The sequence below is a fragment of the Amblyomma americanum genome, chromosome 8 (assembly GCF_052857255.1).
Source record: "Amblyomma americanum isolate KBUSLIRL-KWMA chromosome 8, ASM5285725v1, whole genome shotgun sequence".
NCBI lineage: Eukaryota > Metazoa > Arthropoda > Arachnida > Ixodida > Ixodidae > Amblyomma > Amblyomma americanum.
In genome coordinates, this window is record NC_135504.1 from 12,487,608 (window position 1) to 12,509,142 (window position 21,535).

Consider the following 21,535-nt stretch of genomic DNA (forward strand, 5'->3'; position numbering starts at 1 on the left):
TGAATGCATGGAAAAAAATTCAGCAGCAGATACAGCAGTTCTTTCTCTATGTTTTCTCCATTATCTCGCTATGTGCTTCTGCATCTTGAAAGACATGGAACAGAGAGAGAGACTCTTTAATGAAGAAACAGAGAATTTAGCCGGCGTTTAACATGGAACAACGTTTTATGGGCTGTATGAAGTCAATGCACGCACAAGAAAACATGCATTGAATCAAGATTATAGGTCTTCTTTTGAGACCCGCCGTGGTGGCTCAGTGGTTAGGGCGCTCGGCTACTGATCCGCAGTGCCCGGGTTCGAACCCGACCGCGGCGGCCGCGTTTCGATGGAGGCGAAACGCTAAGGCGCCCGTGCGCTGCGCGATGTCAGTGTACGTTAAAGATCCCCAGGTGGTCGAAATTATTCCGGAGCTCTCCACTACTGCACCACTTTCTTCCTTTCTTCTCTCAGTCATTCCTTTACCTCTTTCCTTACGGAGCGGTTCAGGTGTCCACCGATATGTGAGGCGGATACTCCGCCATTTTCTTTCCCCAAACATGAATTTTCGATTTTTTTTCCCTCTTTTGATACATTACAGAAAACTGAGACCTCTTTGGTCGCTGGGAGTAGAAACACCATATAAACGCAGCAACTAACTTGAAAGGTCGTTTAAAGTGACACAGGTCTTTCACAGCTCTTGAACAGCTGACAAAGAAGAGAGCATTGAGAACTTTCTAATTACCTATTGCGCTTGGGATGCTCAAGTGATGCACTTAAAAAAGTCAAATAAAATTACAGCGCTTTAACTCTCGCACCGAATGGTCGAACGATAGATATTATTGCTTTCAATGCGATTTGTTGTTTCTTATCTCTTGGCTTGTTGCATACGAGAAGGCCAAATTTCGGGGTTGGGTAGGCCAGATTTTGGGAGTGGCCCGAGTCAAATTTGTAGGTTATCATCGTATTGCGCCCTTACTGATTAGCCTGGATATCAATTGTGGTCTTAATACGGGAACTCAAATTCTAAGGGTGGCGTGGGTCAAGTTTGGAATTGACCGTGGCCAAATTTGGAGTTCAGCATCATGTGGGGCACATTCAATTCAGCTTGGATATCGATTTCAGTTCCAATCCGAGGTAAGACTTCGGGAGCGGGGGTGGGCTAAATTAGAAACGACCAAGGCCACATTCTTAGGTCCCCATTGTATTGGGCACATTCAAATTACGTTGGATATCGTTTTTTATCGAAATCCGTGAGAGTAAAGTTTAGGGGGTGGGGCTGGGCGAAATTTGTGGAGTGGGCCAATGTTGGCAATGACCAGGCAATTTTGGCGACACCACCGCATTGGCCATAGTCAAATTATGCGTCGGCATCTGACTTAAGCCTGCGTTTACGAGGTCGCTAAGTCGGGAGGTCACTTCAATGTCAAATCTACACACCGACTGAAACGAGTTTCTGCATTGAGCTATCACTTTAAAATTTGTTTGCCTGCCTGCCTGTCACTTGGCCTGTCTGTCTTTCGTCTCTCTGTGTCTGTCTGTGTCTGCCTGTACATCCGTCCGTCCGTCCGTCCGTCCGTCCGTCCGTCCGTCCGTCCGTCCGTCCGTCCGTCCGTCCGTCCGTCCGTCCGTCCGTCCGTCCGTCCGTCCGTCTGTCCGTCTGTCTGTCTGTCTGTCTGTCTGTCTGTCTGTCTGTCTGTCTGTCTGTCTGTCTGTCTGTCTGTCTGTCTGTCTGTCTGTCTGTCTGTCTGTCTGTCTGTCTGTCTGTCTGTCTGTCTGTCTGTCTGTCTGTCTGTCTGTCTGTCTGTCTGTCTGTCTGTCTGTCTGTCTGTCTGTCTGTCTGTCTGTCTGTCTGTCTGTCTGTCTGTCTGTCTGTCTGTCTGTCTGTCTGTCTGTCTGTCTGTCTGTCTGTCTGTCTGTCTGTCTGTCTGTCTGTCTGTCTGTCTGTCTGTCTGTCTGTCTGTCTGTCTGTCTGTCTGTCTGTCTGTCTGTCTGTCTGTCTGTCTGTCTGTCTGTCTGTCTGTCTGTCTGTCTGTCTGTCTGTCTGTCTGTCTGTCTGTCTGTCTGTCTGTCTGTCTGTCTGTCTGTCTGTCTGTCTGTCTGTCTGTCTGTCTGTCCGTCCGTCCGTCCGTCCGTCCGTCCGTCCGTCCGTCCGTCCGTCCGTCCGTCCGTCCGTCCGTCCGTCCGTCCGTCCGTCGTCCGTCCGTCCGTCCGTCTGTCTGTCTGTCTGTCTGTCTGTCTGTCTGTCTGTCTGTCTGTCTGTCTGTCTGTCTGTCTGTCTGTCTGTCTGTCTGTCTGTCTGTCTGTCTGTCTGTCCGTCCGTCCGTCCGTCCGTCCGTCCGTCCGTCCGTCCGTCCGTCCGTCCGTCCGTCCGTCCGTCTGTCTGTCTGTCTGTCTGTCTGTCTGTCTGTCTGTCTGTCTGTCTGTCTGTCTGTCTGTCCTGTCCGTCCGTCGTCCGTCCGTCCGTCCGTCCGTCTGTCTGTCTGTCTGTCTGTCTGTCTGTCTGTCTGTCTGTCTGTCTGTCTCTCTGTCGGTTTTACTGTATTTGTTTGTTTGTCTGTCCGTCCGTCTGTCTTAGTGATTGAGGACCTGGACATTAAAGTGCAATGGCGGGCGTGAGCTATTGCAAAAACTCACCTCTCTCAAAATTGACTCCTTTGATCACAGCGCCCAACGCATTACGAACCTCAAGACAGTATCCGGGAAATATCTGCGGTCGTAATCTAGCCCAAGAAGTCTACTAACAGGGATCACTAAATCATCAAAATCTTTTTTTTTCTTGAAAAACCACCTGCGACGTTGACAGCATCATCTCAATTTTGGGGGCTTTTTTTTTCGGTTACAGGAGCTCGCTTTTCAATACAAGTGACCTGTTCGGCGCTGCAATGTGGTGATAGTGGTAGCGATCTACTTCAATTTGTCTTCGGTGTCTCTTTACTAGTGTGTTCTTCTGGTAGCTTTCTCCACAAGTGGCCAAAAGCCATAAGAGCAGGTCATGCCACCGCTTTCCAGACGCTGTTCCAGGGACAGTGATCAAGGTGCCCACGTGAGCTCTGCTCATTTTAGTGCGGTGATACAAAGCATGCGTCGCTGATCTTTGGTAGCAGTTTATGCCAGATTGAAGACCCAGTTCTTGCGGTCAACCTCTTTTGCGCTCCAGGAGGCCATGGCGAAGGAAGAAATAGTGATCACGGGGTTCTCGGCTCGCTTCGCTCAAGCAGATGACCTGGCTGAGTTCAAGGAGAAGCTCTACGCGGGAGTTGACTTTGTCGCCGACAGTGAAGACCGTTGGCCCCGAGGTATGAGCTGCAGGCGCAAAGAGTGTGTGCAAGATTGTTCACTAAGTATATTTACCCCGCATGCGCTGCATATTGTTATGAAGACGCAGAAGAGTGCAGTGGCGCGGGACGGAATGCTCGCGCTAGGCCCTTGAGCCATTAAATCATTTCTTCATTCTGTCATCATGTCGTGCTTTCCTTGGCTTGCCACCACGTAACAATATTATAAAGGTTTTTTCTCTGCATAAACATTTTTGTCATTGCGAAGTCAGGCATTTGACAACGGAGATGGGGAGTGACATTCCTTGTCGGCTAGCAACCTTCACACCATTGCTGGTGGCTGCACACGGGAGAGGAATTAAAGAGGAAAATGGTGAAATGAACTTTTCAAAGACGGCCCCTAGCATTCTTTTCACAAGGAATTTCAGAAGGCGGCTTATAATAAGACGTAGAGTTAGCGCGTTTGAAAAAAAACAAAAACATTGAGAGTCGATCTCGTCGTCGAGAGTAGATCTAAGCACGAAATGCATCATCATCATCATCAGCCCTCGTGATGATCGGTTATCTAATATACGGCCTTACAATGCCTTGTGACATGAGAAAAACACTTTTTTATTACGTTTTCAGCAGATCACAGCAGAGCGAACTCGTGTCTTGTTCTTTTATAACCTTGTTGTACCGCTCCATCTTCAAAAATTTCTCGAACAGGACCCCGCCTTTCACTCCCGTACCTGTCATTATTTAGTCCACAGCCGCTCCGGCCAGTCGCTCAGAAACTGCCTTAGGTTTGGAGTGAAGCATACAGCAGATGGCGGCCTGTAGCGTGGTAAGCTTAATGCAACATATTCGGTCCAAGCACAGAGGAAGCCATGTTGCATGAAGATGCTAAGGACCGGTTTCGCTCACCCACTGGGAACCATGCAGGTCACGGGATCTCGGAAAGCCTGTGTGTGGTTGGTGTAATTTCATAGCTTCGTATTCACTTCCCTGGTAATGTGGCCGCCTAACACAGCAGTGCCTCTGCAGTACGGAGGCAGTGGGTCTCGAAATGCGATTCGATCTGCAGGAACCGCAAATTTAGCACGTCCGGTATATTTCAATACCCGTGCCAATACTCCCGTGATTCAGGCTATTGCCCGATAAGAAGGGAGCAAGTATCATTTATTGCGCATGATGGCCTCAGTTGCCTATGTGCCATAATACCCAACACAACACAACACAACACAAGTATCATTTACTTTTCTGTGCCACTTGTTGTGCATTCACCAGGAGATAAATGAAGATTAAAAGTTTTAACTTGCACAAAATAATCGTTGCCCAAAACGACGACCGGTTCATGGAGGAGGAGGAGGAGGAGGAGGAAAGGCAGAGAGGTTAACCGGTAGAAAAACCGGTTTGATACCCTGCACGGGGGGAAGTGGTTGAGGGTTAAAAAAATTAACGAGAAAAGAGAGTAGCAGGAAATTGAACGCACCAAGCGTTCGGTAAAGTCACAGCCTATCCTGCAGGCCAGAAGTTCTCAAGAAGCGGAGCAGTGTCTTGGAGGCCTTCACCGCCGACGATCGCCGCGGCCAGTGGCCGAGAATCTTCATTTTACGTCAGTGGGCGTTGATCTAAATGCTCCAGCACACCGGTTAATGAATTCCAATGTGGTTTTGCGCTCTCTGCCTCCGCGGCACGCAGGATTCCTCGGTCTCCCTGAGCGCTTCGGGAGGATACGCGACCTGTCCCTCTTTGATGCCGCCTTCTTCGGGGTGCACGCTCGCCAAGCACATTTGATGGACCCCCAGATGAGGCTGCTCCTGGAGACGTCGTATGAGGCCATCGTGGATGCCGGCTACGACCCGGAGATTCTGCGCGGTAAAAAAATTGGCGTCTTCGTCGGATCTGGCATCGGAGACTTTGACGAGGCGTTTGGTTCGGACCCGGAGAAAATGGATGGCTTCACCTTACTGGGAACCTGCAAATCCATGCTTTCCAACCGGCTCTCCTACACGTTTGATTTTAATGGTACGTGCGTTCGCATTTCGCGTTTCTTTAGCCTCGTGCATGTAATGCCCTGCATTACATACAGGGCATGTAATGCGAAGGCAGGATAACCGCTGGACTTTATGGGTAACAAAGTGGATTCCGAGCGAAGGCAAGCATAGCAGGGGCCGGCGGAAGGTTAGGTGGGCAAATGAGATTAAGAAGTTTGCAGGCATAGGGTGGGTGCAGCTGGCAAAGGACCGGGTTAATTGGAGAGACTTGGGAGATGCCTTTGCCCTGCAGTGGGTGTAGTCAGGCTGATTATGATAATGACGATGATGGTGATGATAGTCTAGCTAATTATACAAACGACGAAATAGCTTACTAAATGAATAACTAAAGCAAGAAGGAACAGGCAGGTGCACGAAAAGCTGGTTAAGGGCTGTCCGGTCCGCTTCCGTACCTTCACGGTAGTGTGTGCGCCTTGCTCTTCACGCTGTTTAATTGTGGTGCGTCGAGGCAGGAGCTGTTAGTGGACACAGTCCATCCGAAAACTATGTCGGGGTCCGTATCTACTCACCTCCTCAGCTCCAGCCCGCTCGGCGCCTCGGGCCGCGCGTGCGAGCACGAGTACTGCTAAGGTTACCGCAGGAAGGGAAACAGCGTGACATCTGGTGTGTGCTCTCGGGGTCAGCACAGCGAGGCATGGCGGCAATGACAAGCAGTGTGAAAGCTTGGCAAAGGAGGGAGAGGTACGACCTTGCTACAAGGAGGAGGAGGAGGAGGAGGAGGAAAGGCTGGGAGGTTAACCAGACGAATAGCCGGTTTGCTACCCTGCACGGGGGGAAAGCGGTGAGGGGAGAAAAAGATGAAGTAGAAAAGACAGTAACAGGAAATTAAAGTCACTATGTAAAGTCACAGCGTTCAGTATTCACAGCCTATCGTGCAGGCCACAAGTCTTCAAAAAGCGGAGCAGTGCCTTGGAGGCCTTCATCGCCGACGACCGCCGCGGCCAGTGGCCGAGTATCTTCGTTTCTGTCAGTGGGCGTAGGTCGAGCTGCTCCAGTGCATGGCAGAGAGACTGTCTTTCGGCGCTGTAGGCAGGGTACTCACAAAGAATGTGGGCTATTGTCTCATCACACCCGCAGATGGCACATGCAGGGCTGTCAGCCATACCTATTAAGAAGTAGTAGTGCTCGGTGAAAGCTACACCAAGCCACAGGCGACGCAACAAAGTTGCTTCACGTCGGGGTAGGCCGGATGGAAGCCGAAATTTCAGATCTGGGTCGAAGGTTTTTAAACGCGAATGCGATAATTGGCCTGAATTCCACGCGGCAAGCGTGATGTCCCGCGACAGTGGTCTAAGCCTACCTGCTGCGTCGGCTCTCGAGATGGGAATGGACAGACATTCACCCTCATGGTGAGCAGTTCGCGCGGCCTCGTCCGCTCGGTGGTTGCCTGCGATGCCGCTGTGTCCTGGCAGCCATTGGTAAACAATACCGTGCCCTTTGTTGATGGCTGTGTGGTAGAGCTCTCGGATTTCGTCGACAAGTTGTTCATGGGACCCATGACGTAGAGCAGATTGCAACGCTTGGAAGGCTGCCTTTGAATCGGTGGAAACAGACCATTGCTGGGGTGTTTCTTCACTGATATGCTCAATGGCGACACAAATAGCAGTAAGTTCTGCGCCAGTCAATGAAGTTCGGTGTGGTGTTTTCACTTTCTTAACTATGGTCCTTACGGGGATGACTACGGAGCCCGAGGAACTGGAAGGGGTCACTGAGCCATCGGTGTATACGTGCAGTCGGTGTCCGTGTTTCTCATGAAAATATTCTAGAGTTGTCGGTTTTAGTGCTGCCGTCGATAAATCAGCCTTCTGTTTGATGCCCGGCATGGAAAGAAGCACACGAGGTTGGTGCAGCTAGACTCCATAATGGAGAAGAGGGTCTAGAGGCTGGTGTAAATTGGGTTGGTAGGAAGTCGCGATGGGCATCAATAATTTTCGCAAACGATGTACTCAGCTGGTTAGCAGGAAGACTTGCAAGATGGTGCGCGGGAATCCGAGAGAGGTGCCCTTGCTCAGAGGCTTTAATTAAAGTCCAAGGATGAAACAAGCAGTGCTCGGGCGAATGCAGCAGCTGCGGCTGAGTTCAGTGATACGGAGTACAGTATACACTTCTACCCACTCAGCCAGCCCAATTTGATATTTTGTTCTATGATCCAAGCTAGAGGCGCCAGGAGATCCCACACCCCTAGGAATGAAATCTCCGATAGAGAGGCAGTTTCAATGGAAAAATCGTTTAAATCGAATAAACTGAATAATTTACAAATGGATCTTCGATAATCGGATACGATGTATGTCTGCAGTTAAGCTCCGCCTACGTTCACGGCCGCCAGACAGAATCCCTTCGCTACAAAAATGTAGCCTTTTATTAAAGCTTTTCTTGAAGAATGAACAAAAAGGGTAGTCGCAAGAAGAAATTATAAATTGAAAAATTTTGATGCCTCAATCCGGCTTGTATGATATGGGTAAGCATCCAAAAGCTGATGTCGTTTACTGTTCTAATTCGTCGGCCAAGTAAGAGAGGACGGTGCGAACTATTGCCCATTGCTTTCAACAGCTGTGTTCTAAAGTTGTATCCTACTATAATGTTAAACGTCACAGTGTAAAGCAGAAGATCGAGTCACCGCAACAAAGTAGTAGGCATAGGAGCTCGAAATGAGCTGCTTTTCTGGACAGGAGCAACATGAGTCATTTGTTTGCCGACACTAGCGAACACCGCGAAGAATAAAGATAATATTTAAAACTTTCAATCGTGCGCTACGCCTTACTACTTGATGGGCTGGTGTGTGCATCTGACCCAGGTAGGGACGGCGGAAGTGGCAGTTCCAAGCTTTTATGCAAGAGTCGGGCGAGGTATATGGCTACACCCAGCTTTGAATGGTCTTTGTAATGGCATCATGGCTTACTTAATAAGACCTAGTAAATCATTAAACCTACACACAAATATTCTATTACAAGCTTGCGTAATTCATAAAAAAATAAGCTACATGGGAATACCGGGCGTAAGACACCAATCCGGTACGTTCAAACTATGGCACCCAACGCGCAAACTACACAGCCCCTCTACTTTTAAATAACTTAGGAAACAGTATTGATTTCAGGTCACGTATTTCAAAGAAGTCACTAGGAAAATTCTTGCTGGACAGTGAAATAATAAATACTTAACTTCATAGGTTCCCCTTATGTTGCTTTGTTAGAATACAATAATTCAACTTTCTGTTTGAACGTGTGCTACGTTTTAGATATATTTTAGATGCTTGTCCGTGCTTTTACATTTTTCTGTTCTGTTCAGTTTCGTTTGCTGTCTGTACAAGATTTGTTGCATATGCTTGATAGTTTTGTGTGAAATTACATCCTGTCTACCGTTACTGCTCGATAGGGCAGGAGCCCTTCTCAGACTAGGCTTTTAGCTCCTGCTTTATTGCCCATTTGTTACCTCTACAACGAACCAAGTAATAAACTTCAAGCCTAAAAAAACGCATTCAGGCCCAAGCTTCACCGTGGACGCGGCTTGCTCATCCACGATGACAGCGTTCAGCCAGGCGGTGCAAGCAGTTCGTTCAGGAGAGTGCGAAGCGGCCATCGTTGGATCAAGCATGATAAGCCTGAAGCCGGCTATGTCTTTGGGCTTCATGCGCTTGGGAATGCTTTCTCCAGACGGAAAGTGCAAGGCCTTCGATTCTCGATGTGAGTATGCCGCTAATGGCTGTCCAGTTTAAATTAGTCCGCTACTCTTGGTGCTCTACTCCTGCCCCAGCGATGAAATATTAACTATTCCTCCGCACCCTGGACACCTCCTGAGATAACGTGGCTTTATCGTAATCAAATGTATTCGTTTACAACACTTTCCCACTGCTCCAAGTAGCCATGTCAAATGCATAGTTGGGTTCGCTCTTGGAAAATAGTAGGAATTGGCGGAAGCGAACATTAAATACAAATACGCGTTTGTGTAGGCTCCACTGTTTAGCATAACTCGAAACCGATGCTAACGTTGAATATACTGCGCATCTACCGCGCCACTAATACCTACTTGGAGAGCTTCCAGCAACCGACTCAGTTTTTCGGACGCCTAGGCTGTTTTTATGAACAAGCAGCAATACATGCATCTAATATTCAGGCACGCGGGTAGACTGTTGTGTAACAAATAACGAAGAAAAATCAGAAGAGCTTTCGTAGAAGGTGTTTTTAACCCCCGCTGTGGCAGAACCGGAACAAAGTGTGTGCGGTTGATAATACTTTGGGTGCAGGTGATGGATTTGTCAGAAGCGAAGCTGTCGGTGCCTTCTTCATCCAGAGAGTCTCGGAGGCATGTCGAATCTACGCCAAGGTGATTCATGCCAAGGCCTCCGCGGATGGCTACAAAATTCAAGGTGACGTCATTATTGAAATGGTACTATCTGACATATTTTGTAACCTGGCGCAATGATTAAAGAGAAAATCTTATCTTGAATTAAATAAATTTTAATTGCAACTTTTAATCAAAGCGCCTTTTTGAACTTACAGACAGCATCATACTCCTCTAGCAGATTTACCTTATTGAAGGAGAACGGTCCTCTTTGGTGTTCACATAGTTGGCATCTATACCTATAGCTGTGCGAAACCTCATCCTTGACTTCTTTGGTATCCACCCTTTACTTTGACATCTCTCAGAGAGGCGCGCGGCTGCGTTTTTATGGAGGAAAAACGCTCAGGCGCCCGTGTGCTGTGAGATGTCAGTGCACGTTAAAGATCCCCAGGGGGTCGAAATTATTCCGGAGCCCTCCACTACGGCCCCTCTCTCTTACTTTCTTCTTTCACTCCCCCCTTTATACCTTCCCTTACGGCGCGGTTCAGGTGTACAACGATATATGAGACAGATACTGCGCCATTTCCTTCCCCCCCAAAAAATCCAATTATTATTATTATTATCAGAGAGGCGCACTGTTACCAATATTTCACGTATAGCAGCAGCATGGTCATACCTTACATGGCAGAAAACTGACGTGGAACCTCACCAAGGACGCGCTTCCAGGCCACAGCGATAGCACTGGTCAAATATTGCTTTCTTGGAGACACTGCCATTTTGAAGCGAAAGCTTCACTACGCTAGGTTTTCAAGAGGGCAGTGTTAGTGCAGTCAAGTGGCAGGTGTCACGTGGTGTCACGTGGCAGGTCATGCCACCTACTGACATAATCACAATCTGCCTACCGTGGCAGGTGGCAACTGCCCCATCGGGCATTTAATCGACGCTTTACTGTCAATCCGTTCGGCAGTGTGTGTGGCGCTTGTGAACGTAGCCATGCAAAGGAAGCTTTCGCTTCTCACTAGGGTTAACCAAAGTTTAAAGTACAGAAAAGTTTTATTTAATGTAGTTTACAGGGAAGATAAACTTTTCCTAAGCATTTAAAGCATCGCTGACGCGTTCCTTTAGATATGTTAAGCAAGTTGGGACGTTTCACTGCACTCTAGGAGGCGGCAGAAGTCAGCCGAGCTCACCATAGAGAATTGGGTGCAATGACGAGCGAAGGAGCCTTCAACTACGCAGCTGGCTTATTTAGACGGAAAGACTCATTCCAGTAATTATGTCTATGTCAGTTAAATTCACTAACACCTTGCCTGTAGGTAGAGCTAAGTGGTTCGTTGTGAGGGTACTTTCGGCTACTATGAAAAGTAGGACAATGACCGCAATTTAGAGACAGCAGAGAGAACGCGCTTCTCCTTGGTGCTCTCTTTGTTGAAGCACCGACAGGTCATGACAGCGGCGGAAGCGGAGGTGATAAAAACAGCCAGTTTCTGTTTTCGACGCATACAAAGCAGCGACAATTTTGACTTGTCTTCTATAGCAGCAGCTGTTTAGGCGATGTATCCTGTTTATGCAGCCTGCTTTCATGACAACAACGACACCCATGAGAAGCCATGACAGCGCGCCACAAAAAGTGGTCACTTGTCAGTGACTTCACAGATGACGTAAAAACAAGGTACCTTTCTCATGGGCCAGATCAGCAATTACTGATTGTTTTTTTTTTCAAACACAATGAGTAAACTGGAAAAATGCGGAGATTTTTTCTCGCCTTTTGCATCGCTCCCACTCGCTCCGTGTGTAACGTCGGACGCTCACCTTGGATGGATAAGTGACCGTACATTGGAAATGGTGCATGGAAACTTGAATGCCGCAAGTGAGGGCGTGTCTCATGCCTCATGTCTGGCGCTGCACCAGGTTATTTCCACACCCTCAGCAAAAGCACCCCTTCCAAGAGTAATACACTACAACTGAAACCAGCGTTATGCATCGCCTCCCTATCGCTTAAAATTCCTTTATCACAAGGTTGAACATCTGGTCGGTTGTTTATGTTCCCAGATCCTTACCTAGTGAGCCGCGCTAATCCGCAACCTCGTTGTCACGCACACCCTAACGGCAGACATGAAAACGAGAGTACACCTTTCTTGGGCAGAAAATGATGCAAGGTTTGTCCTTCATTGTAGTTGCTGGAACGAGTTAACTGCTTCTTCAGGGACCATTCGATTACTCGTGTCGGTGCTCCCAGTCCACAGCATATTGGGTGTCCCGTCAAATACCACACGATATGTGCCTGTTAGCCCGGTGACTCTGTCCCGCTTATCCAAAAGAGGGAACCCGGAGCCAGACACATAATGCAGCGTCCACGGAAAACATTTCAAAAGGGTAGCTGGCATCGCTGTGGAAACTTGTGTTAATTACCAGCATTTCATTCAGTCACAGGATGCCACGAACCTTGTGAAAACAATGACTTTTTTGTTTTTGATTGCTCGAAGAGTAAAGAGATATTCTTCAAGCTGGACCACTCCCAAAGGACAGGTTCGATAAGAAAGGCGCAATGATCTGACTGCCAACCATGCACTTGCATGTATTGCACTGCCTTTGTACTGCATCTGACCAGATGTCCGCCGTAGAGTGGAAGCTAAGGGCGCTAGGCGACATCCTGAGCCTATGGGCAGTTCCCTCTCGTTCAAGAGTAACCCGCGCACTTCAGGAAGACAACATCTTGCGCTTATAGCTTCCATTGATCTCCGAGAAACTCGTTTGATGCAGTATGTTCTGGCTCCTAGCTTTTTTGTTGACCTTTTGGCTCACTGGCCATCCCGTATTGTCCACATATAGAGTTAAATAAAATCAGGAACCGACAATTAGGGTTTGAAGAGACCTAGTTGGTCGGCTTCTTCAAGGCGCGCTTGAACGGCCTTTAATCTGACGATCCAGGAATCACCTATCCTTCGAGCAAGGCGCAGGAAGAACTCCTTCGGGATATATAAAGCGAAGCCAAGGTTGACCCGCGCGGAGTAGACTACGTCGAAACTCACGGCACCGGAACGAAGGCTGGAGACAAGCAGGAGATGGAAGCGGTAACTAAAGTGTTCTGTCCTGCGGGCCGTGAGCGCCCTCTCAAGATTGGAGCAGTCAAGACGAACGTAGGACACAACGATGTTGCCTCTGGTGAGTATGAGTACTTCCGTTACTTCTCGCTACACCTCGCTTCTTTGCACAAAGCAGTGCACGGAACAGAAACATGAGGCAGGGCAGCCTAAACAGAGCAGCCTCTTTTTCAGATTCCTTCTACAATTTGGCCATCACCACCTACTCTCACATTGTGTGTTCTATTTGGTTGTTGCTCATGCTGCTCCTTCAGTCTGTCGCCTTAGACAACTTTCTTTCATTAGTTAATGGGTCGTTGACCCCCACCTTGAGAATAAACAACCTTGTGCCATGGCGCTCTTCGGCCAAAGATGCCCCTCCGCCATAAAGATCAGCAATCATCATTATTCACTAGTTTTGCTTTTCGAGATGCGAACGCCAACGGCGCTCTGTTCACAGAAAATAGAAGTGACTATCGGCCTCGAAACCAGCCACGGAGGCCATGCGTGGTCCCAAGTTCGATAGGATGACGCCCGTCCAGCAGCCAGTAAATAATCATTTCAAGGTGCGGTTACCGTCAATGAACGATGCTATACTGTTCTCCGCCCATCTCTCGCAATTATATACACGCATGCACCTACTCTTGACGACGAGATAAACTGCAAGGCATTTTTATACGTCGCTGGCCCAATGACTTTATGCAAACGCTTCTGTAGCCGTTCTGCATTCATCCTTGTTGAGAACCTGTGCACCCGTCAAAATTCTTATCGCTTTATGTTCTACAGAAATGCGAGATGCCCCATTCCTATTATTTTGTGCCACGCTCACGGCTTAGGCACAATGTTGGAACTTGTGCGTCATTTTCTCTGCGCACGTCGTCGCTGTCCTGCCCTCCGGCGCTATTTATAGCCGTCGCTATGGCACTTGGAGGGAAAGGTCGCAGGTGCGTTTTGAATGCCCTACGGGAATACCGACTTGTCAGGAGCCTCAGAGTCCAGATGGCAGCGCGTGGTTGAGATGGTCTTTCGCATTAATTGTCCAACGTTTGCGCATTAAAAGAGCAACATAGGACAGGTACTTCTTGTTTTCGTTGCTAATAAATATCAACTATGTGTGTCAATTTCTTCCCATGTAGTTGCTTTGCGAGCAGAAGAGACGTTTTTGCTGAGACGGTTGGCAACAAAAATATATTTTTTCCAGCTATCCAATCTATCCAGGCACTCCCCGATCACAATTCAAACTATCCAGGCGCTTTGAACTCATATTTTCTAGTTCAAACAATATCCAACTAGCCCAAGTTTCTGCCTTACTATCCAGTCGCTCCCAGATCACAATTCGTAAGTGAATTGAGGTACAGGGAAACGCGTTTATCCAGCACTGCAGGTTGCTTGCAGCAACAACCGTTCGCGGAAATAGCAGCGATTATTTTATTGTTTTCTTCTGTCAGCTTATAAGCTGCTATTTCAGGGAACGTAATGTTTGTGGTCACTGCAGGGTAATATGTAGATACAGGCAAACTTGGATTTCTGTCATGTGTTGTTATAAGCCTGACCGCTGCCTGTATATTGTCATCTACCCGCAGGCCTCAGCTCGATTGCCAAGGTGCTCCTAGCCATGGAGACGGGCACCATAGCGGCCAATCTGCACTTCGAGAAACCAAATCCCGACATTCCAGCGCTGCACGACGGTAGCGTCGAGATCGTGGCCAATCATACGCCTTTCAACAGTGGCATAGTGGGCGTGAACTCTTTTGGCTTTGGTGGATCCAGTGCCCACGCCATCCTGGAGTCGAACCCGGGACCTCACGTAAACAGCATCCCCCGTGAAAGCACAGGGCTCCCGCGGCTCGTTCTTGTGTCTGGAAGGAGTGCGGAGTCGCTGGCGGTGAGATTATTTATACAGAATATTTATACAGAATACACAATTTATACAGAACCGCTCTTTTCTCAACGGTTGCGCCAGACCATTCACAAAGTGAATAATTTTACCAAGAATATATTTTTAGCGCGCTGTAAATTTTTGCAATGTTTAGTTCAGGTTTCACTGATTCAGTGCTCAAGGCGGATGGAATCTAATTTCCGACACAAGCACATGCATGCAAATACAGACCAAAAGCCACCAGCAACAGCCGCACCAAACAAGGTAGAAGTTTAGAGCGAACTGTTGCAGTCTTTTATGCGTATTTACAAAGAATAAGTTCAAAACAAGGATGGGTACCTCTGATTACTGCTGAACCTTAAAGAGTTGATCACTTCGAATTTCATTATTCGTTCGAAACCGCCTCATATCACTCAGACCATAGTATTAATTAGGTGGGGGAATCAGAGATGCGCTGGCCTCAGAGTGGGTTGCATTTGTAACACTATAGTTTTGGGATTACCGCATTCGCATGAATTTCATTTTGCACTTCAAAGCATTACAATAGGACTCTTGCCCTAGCCTTACAAGGAGCTAGCTCTCCTTCAGCAAATTGCTGTTGCGTCTTGTGAACCGTTCAAGCGTTGTGATGCTCAGGACTTCGCCTCTCGGGCTACACTCTAAACAAAACGAGTAAAAATGGAGTAAAACTGGCCTCTAGCGCACACCGTTTTATAAGGGGGTGTTCGCTAGAGGACAGTTTACCCCCTTTTTACTCCCATATAGGTGCATTCGTGTTTAGAGTGTACTTTCTCCCCTGCAGCGCAGCCTGGAGAGGCTGGAGGCCGAGGGGCCGTACCCCGACTCTGCGTACGCACTCCTTAACCGGGTCGGGCAGCGCAGCGCCGAGCAGTTCCCGTACCGTGGGTTTTCCGTGGTGCCCGTTGACGGCACCGGCAAAGAACCTCTCCACACCGTCGAGCAGACGCCGCTAGAAAAGCGCCCTGTGTGGTTCGTCTTCAGCGGCATGGGCTGTCAGTGGAAGGGCATGGCCCGAGGGATGATGCAGTTCGACACCTTCGCCCGATCCATGCGCAAGTCGGCCGAGCCACTCAGGCAGTTTGGCATAGACCTCATGGAAGTGGTGACCAGCGATAACAGCCTCGGAAAGAATCACGCGTCCACGCTGGCATCCATTACTGCTGTTCAGGTTCACCTCTCATGGTTTTGTAGATGTGTGCACACGGCATACCTATACCCTTCATGTTTCTTGCATCTTTCGTGACGGAGTATATGCTATTTACGGGCCTCTAGAAGATTATGTGATTACCAAGCTTCTTGATCATTGGCTCCAGTGTTTGTGCCTGCTTCAAAGGAAAGGATATATTTTTTGTGGTACGGCTTTCATCTTAACTCATGGCCATAAGCCCATTAACCAGGCGCACGAGGTCTTTATCAGTGCTACGCCAAAAAAATGTACGGGACAGGTGCGAAGCCGATGGGCCAGAAGTAGAACGTCACGTGATGCCACGTGCACTGGCTGCTAGTTCGTCTGGTGAATTCAGGTTTAGAGACTGTCGTTTTAGGACAATGTTTTTTTTCTCTTCTCTGAAAAGGTGGCGCTAGTGGACATGCTGCGCGCCGTCGGCGTGCAGCCAGACGGCATCGTGGGTCACTCGGTGGGAGAGATTGCCTGCGGATATGCGGATGGCTGCTTCACTGCAGAAGAGTCCGTGCTGTGCGCCTACTGGCGAGGCCAATGTGTGGATGTCGGCAACGTGCCGCCTGGAGCCATGGCCGCTGTGGGTGAGTAGCACGCTGCTTATGTGCATTCAGGGAAAAACTCAATTGGGTCTCCATCTATCAATTACAGAGGTTTAGTGACATATAGCCTAGTTTCACTAATTATGGAGCTCTTGTTTGCTAGGAGTGTTTAAAAAATTAATACAGGAATCAAACAATTTGTTCCGCTCGTTGGTGATATTAAGCCGGACCTTCATTCGATTCCTAACGACCATCATGGCGTGCTTCCAGGTCTCGACGTAAGAACTCTAAATTGAGTGGAAGGGACCGTTTTCGTTATAATTTTAAAGGCATTATTCTCCGCCGAAAATCCATTTTTTCCTGCCTGTCATTCGATATCATAGCCGGAAAGAGCCACAAAACTTATTTTTACTAAGAACAAAGACCGGAATTTAGTTGCTCTTAAAGTTCCCATTAGGGATGTCTAGTTGACTGCATACATTCTATAGCGCAGGGCGCTTTGGAATCTAACAATAAACAATTAAAGATCGCCTCTTGTAAATTAAAAAAAAATTACGAAGCCGTATGATTTCAACGCTGGCAGAAGTTAGGAAGTGGGCGAACTGAGCCATTAATTGTCTTGTTAATAAATAGTTGCAATAAACCTCTTCAGGTACTATGCAGCAAGTGCTTCTTAGCAATCAAGGACTCGTAGCTAGAGGCAACAAAAAACATATTAGTTCTATGATCTTAACTGAAATGATACGCTGTGGTGGCTCAGTGGTTATTGTGCTCGGCTGCTGCCCATAAAGATGCGGGTTTTAAAGCTTTTCTAGGGTTCTAACTAAGCCTTTCTGCTGACAAACGTAGAACTTAATGGCAGCAAACGAACGTGAAAGGAAATTAAAATTGTCATATGCGAAATAGCGCATATTCTAGGAATGGAAGTATTTCGATGGGTGTCGCTTCGTTCGTCTGTCTCCTACATGTGCATTTGTGCACTGATGTGGATCATCTTTTCCTCAAGTTAGATGCAACGAAATTAAATTCTTGAACTGAAAGAAATAATTCCCGTTTGTGTTGCTCGTACATTTACCCACTTAGGCTGCAATGAGAGCAGACCAGGCAGTCTTTTCGGGATGAATTCCCGATCACCGCCAGTGGCGAGCTTAAGGCATGATGGGTAAAGGGCCACGAATCAGGTGACTGAGGTGTCTGACTCCTGCTACGTTACTCATGAGCCTTCACCTCTACTCAGCCGCACACCTATCTTAGTAACTTCAAGCGGCTCCATGACGTAAAAAGACGTTTTGCGACAGAAAGATCAGTGGTACGTCCGTGAACTTCAAGTGAATTCCAAGTTTCTCAGAGGTACAAACTAGTAAACTCATATCGGGGGTGCCGTGAAGGTGTTTGAAGGTGATTCAGAAGGCAGTTGAAGGGGACCCTTGCAGGGAAGAAATTTCTTCGGCTGGTAGCTGTAGTCGGAAGGCACCCGAACTTTAGAAAATTGGGTGTCGCTTGTTACGTGAAAGTGATTTTTTTATTTGCGCCAGGACAAAGCGTACATTACAAATTTGGGAATATGCATTTCCTCTTCATAGTCGTGGTGTGGCAGAAGTGTGCGTCCTTAAATTTCTTTTTGCTGAAGTTTTAATAGTGATGAACAGAAAAACGAGCGTTTAAGCAAAAATAAGCGGACGTTTCTCTCCAGTGTCATGCTTACGGTCGTAACGCCTTAAATTACAAAATTTGTAGACTGCTGAAATTACCACGGCTTTTTCGTAGGGCTTACATGGGAAGAGGTGGCTCAGCGCTGCCGTGACGGCGTGGCTCCCGCATGCCACAACGCCGAGGACTCGGTGACCGTATCCGGGCCTGTCCAGGCCGTTGCCGAGTTGGTTGAGGAGCTAAAGTCCGAAGGGGTGTTCGCTACGATGGTGGACAGTATGAATGTGGCCTTCCACAGCAAATATGTACAGAGCATCGGACCCGCGCTCCGACAGGCTCTAGAAAAGGTGAGTAGCCTTTAAAAGCGGGGCTCCTCAGAAATATAGTCGCTATAATTTAGGGTTTTAGTGCATGAATTCATCTGAATATTTGGAAGCGAAAATTTTGCAGCTCAGTAAACAAGAGGAACCACCAAAACCTTTCCCCCGCGACTTTTCTTACGGGACCTGCGGCTGAAACTGAAGAATGGTACACCACGGTTTTATGTGTTTAAGCGGTTACTTTTGTGAAGAGATTTCTTCAGTCGGCATGAATCAACTAGCTTTTTCAGAAAATGCAATGCGACAACGCAGCTGTAGCGCCGCCCCATACCCTGGGCTATTGCGAAGATTACGCCTCAGACTTTATAACATGAATGCTCTAGCTTTCATTCCCCAGGCTCCATCACTGACTGATCAGCTTTAAAAAGGTCCTGAGCCTAAAGTTCCGTGACAGTTTTCTTAGTGTATTTCTCTCTACTTCCGGATTGTACATTTGTCACAATTCCGGATTGAAGACATCGTAGTAGCAGAGCTTTTCTTCGCCATCTTCTATCTTTTCTTCCAGCCCCCGCTGGAGCTTTGCACCTGTGGTGCTGCACAGGTGGAGACAGCTGAAAAGGATGCCTTTAACAAGAGAAAAGTCGCGTAACGTCTGAAGGTGTTAGCCGCAGTGAGCAAGACTAGCGCAACTACGCGCAGCATTCCGCAAAATGCCGGCACACAACATTTATGCGCGAGTAGGCTGCAGGTCGGCAAGGTCTTGATATCCTTATTTATAAGAATCCGGAAAAGAATAATTAGAGCTCAAAAAGCAAAAAAAAAAGCCTTGAAGAGCCATCCTTGCTGTCAGTGAAAAGCGCTACTGTACTAAATGCATTGGGGTATTCATTCATGACATGGCATACCTTTTTTGCTCTTTTTTTGCACTTCTTTAACAAAAACTTTCATAAAAACAATGTTGTTTCTGTTGTACCATTTGTGCATGGCTCATACCCTTGTGGACATTGGCAATACAGAAATGACTTAATGCGTGATGTTACGGGTATAGTTTTGACGAATAAAAGAGAAGTAAAATGCGCAGTAATAATGTAAGCTAACAATGAGAAAAAACAATGTTAAATAAAAAGAAGAAAACTTTTATGATCGGCACTCCGAGAACCGAATGTTCCAAACTTGTGAGCAGTGGAGCCAACTTCTACAGGGCTGTAGACCCGATTAGTACCGCCAAACGAGAGTAAATCTGGTATTGACAGAGACAGCCGTAAATATTTTGAAGGAATTTCACAGAACAGTTTTCGGACGCAGAGGATTCGGCGACAGGAATTGAGGAAATAATGAAACCTTTTCTCTTTACTGCAGAATCAACACGTGGCTGAGGCAGAAAACACTGATCTCTGAAGAACGAAACTATAATTCATTTATTATTCTACAATTCTTACTTTAAAATGGACTTTCATTTACCTCATTTCTTCTTTTGATGCACTTGCGTCGAACAGGTGGTTCCGCAACCTAAGCGTCGAAGCAAGCGCTGGGTCAGCTCCTCGGTACCAGCCAGCCGCTGGCACGAGCCCGCCGCCCAGCTCTGCTCGGCCGAGTACTACGTCAACAACCTGGTGTCGCCCGTACTGTTCCGCGAGGCCCTGCAGCATATGCCTAAGGACGCGATATTTGTGGAGATCGCACCCCACTGCCTCTTCCAGGTGAGCAGCCTCCTTCGACAGTCGGGAATCCCACTCCCTTCTGTAAAGACTTAACGCTTTGAGAGTAACACATAAATTGCGTCAGGTTAAAAATGAAAATCATGAGGTGCAAGAACTCTCCTCGCCACAGAACATTACAACCCATAGTGTAACTAAGTTTTCTCGAGGAGGAGCTCTGCTTCCTATCTCTGCTTCCTCCGGCTTAAAACCTGAACTGTTCGCAGCCCATCTTGCGGCGCGCCCTAGGCTCAGGCGCGACCTGCCTAGGCCTGATGAAGCGCGACACGGACAACCGCACGTTCTTCCTCACCGCGCTGGGAAAGCTGCACACGCTTGGCGTACAGCTGGAACTCTCCGCTCTCTTCCCTCCGGTGCCTTTCCCCGTACCACGCGGCACGCCCAGCATCGGCCACCTCGTCAGCTGGGACCACTCGCAACGATGGACAGTGCCGAAGTGGAACGAGTTCGGCAGTTCTGGACAGGTAAGACAGCTAAGGTTCCCGGGAATATGTGAGACTCATTTCAACAAAAAAAAAAGGCAGACGCCGACCAAAGGTTTTTGTCAAAACCGACGTTTCGGCTTCCATACGGAAGCCTTGTGAGACTACTGCTCCATTATAGAGCATTGCCTCAGCGAGACGATTTGGCGCTGATCCTTCGTATCGCTAATCTTTCGACCGTTTCTCGACTTCCCATGTTTTTTTTTATGAAGTCGCGCCCTCAACTCTGTTTTTTCTTTTTTGCATTTTTAATTCGTGGCCCTCAACCCTGTTTTTCGATTCCTTTTTTCCACATGCCGCTCGTGCTTTATATTGTGACGGAAAAGACGAAGCTGGCAGTGGCGCGGGACGGAGCGCTCGCGCTAGGCCAGCGGCCATTAAATCATCTCACTACCATCGGTCAACCCGCCTCATTCTTCGTCTGGTCGTCACGTAACATTTGGTGTAAGGTGCGGAGTTCATCCGCATCCTGGTCCTGGAGCTTCGGCGCATGCCTCAGCCGAGGTAGTCGGCCGTGAGTTCTTGGCCTGCGTCGCCCAGCCGTGCCCCAGCCTTTCCGCCCCGAACCGATCTCGCCGTTGTTTCCCTGCCCCATCCATTGCCCAGACCATTCGACACGACGAACTGAACCTGACGCAAGGACCCGACTTGCCGACCCCTCCGACCCGAGACGCTGCCCACACGTGACGACTCCGTTCCCCAGCCCATGCCGTTCGGCGCGTCCTGGTGTCTCGGCCGTCAGCTCGTGCTGACCTCTGGCCGGGAAGCTTCGCGGACCAGGAATCGTTCAGCCATCTCTTTCATCATAGTGGCCAGCACCACACCACTTTCTCCTTCCTGTCCTACCAAGCTCTGAAGCCCATCATCATTTTGAGCGTCTCTTTGTCACCGATCGAGCAGCTACCGCACTCGCCATCACCCGCCAGGGCGAGGAGCCCGAGGCACACATATTTACAGACTCGCAAAAGGCGTGCAAAAGGTACAGCAGTGGACGCATATCCACTGCGGTCATCCGCATACTCAAGGCGACAACAACCACCTTCACGAGATGCCTAATCTCGTGGACACCAGGCCATGAGGCTGTCGAAG

The 21,535-nt window shown here is 48.3% G+C and overlaps 1 protein-coding gene across 1 annotated transcript in view; it reads left to right on the plus strand.

The window, feature by feature from the left end:
* Positions 1-3,142: 3,142 nt before the first annotated feature.
* Positions 3,143-21,535, plus strand: part of LOC144100046 (fatty acid synthase-like) — a 64,563-nt gene continuing 46,170 nt past the window's right edge. Inside the window, 11 exon segments of the mRNA XM_077633094.1 lie at positions 3,143-3,275; positions 4,938-5,264; positions 8,773-8,973; positions 9,534-9,656; positions 12,503-12,736; positions 14,238-14,539; positions 15,336-15,722; positions 16,129-16,318; positions 18,044-18,273; positions 19,743-19,946; positions 20,171-20,428. Of these exon segments, the coding sequence (XP_077489220.1) occupies positions 3,143-3,275; positions 4,938-5,264; positions 8,773-8,973; positions 9,534-9,656; positions 12,503-12,736; positions 14,238-14,539; positions 15,336-15,722; positions 16,129-16,318; positions 18,044-18,273; positions 19,743-19,946; positions 20,171-20,428 (2,589 nt within the window).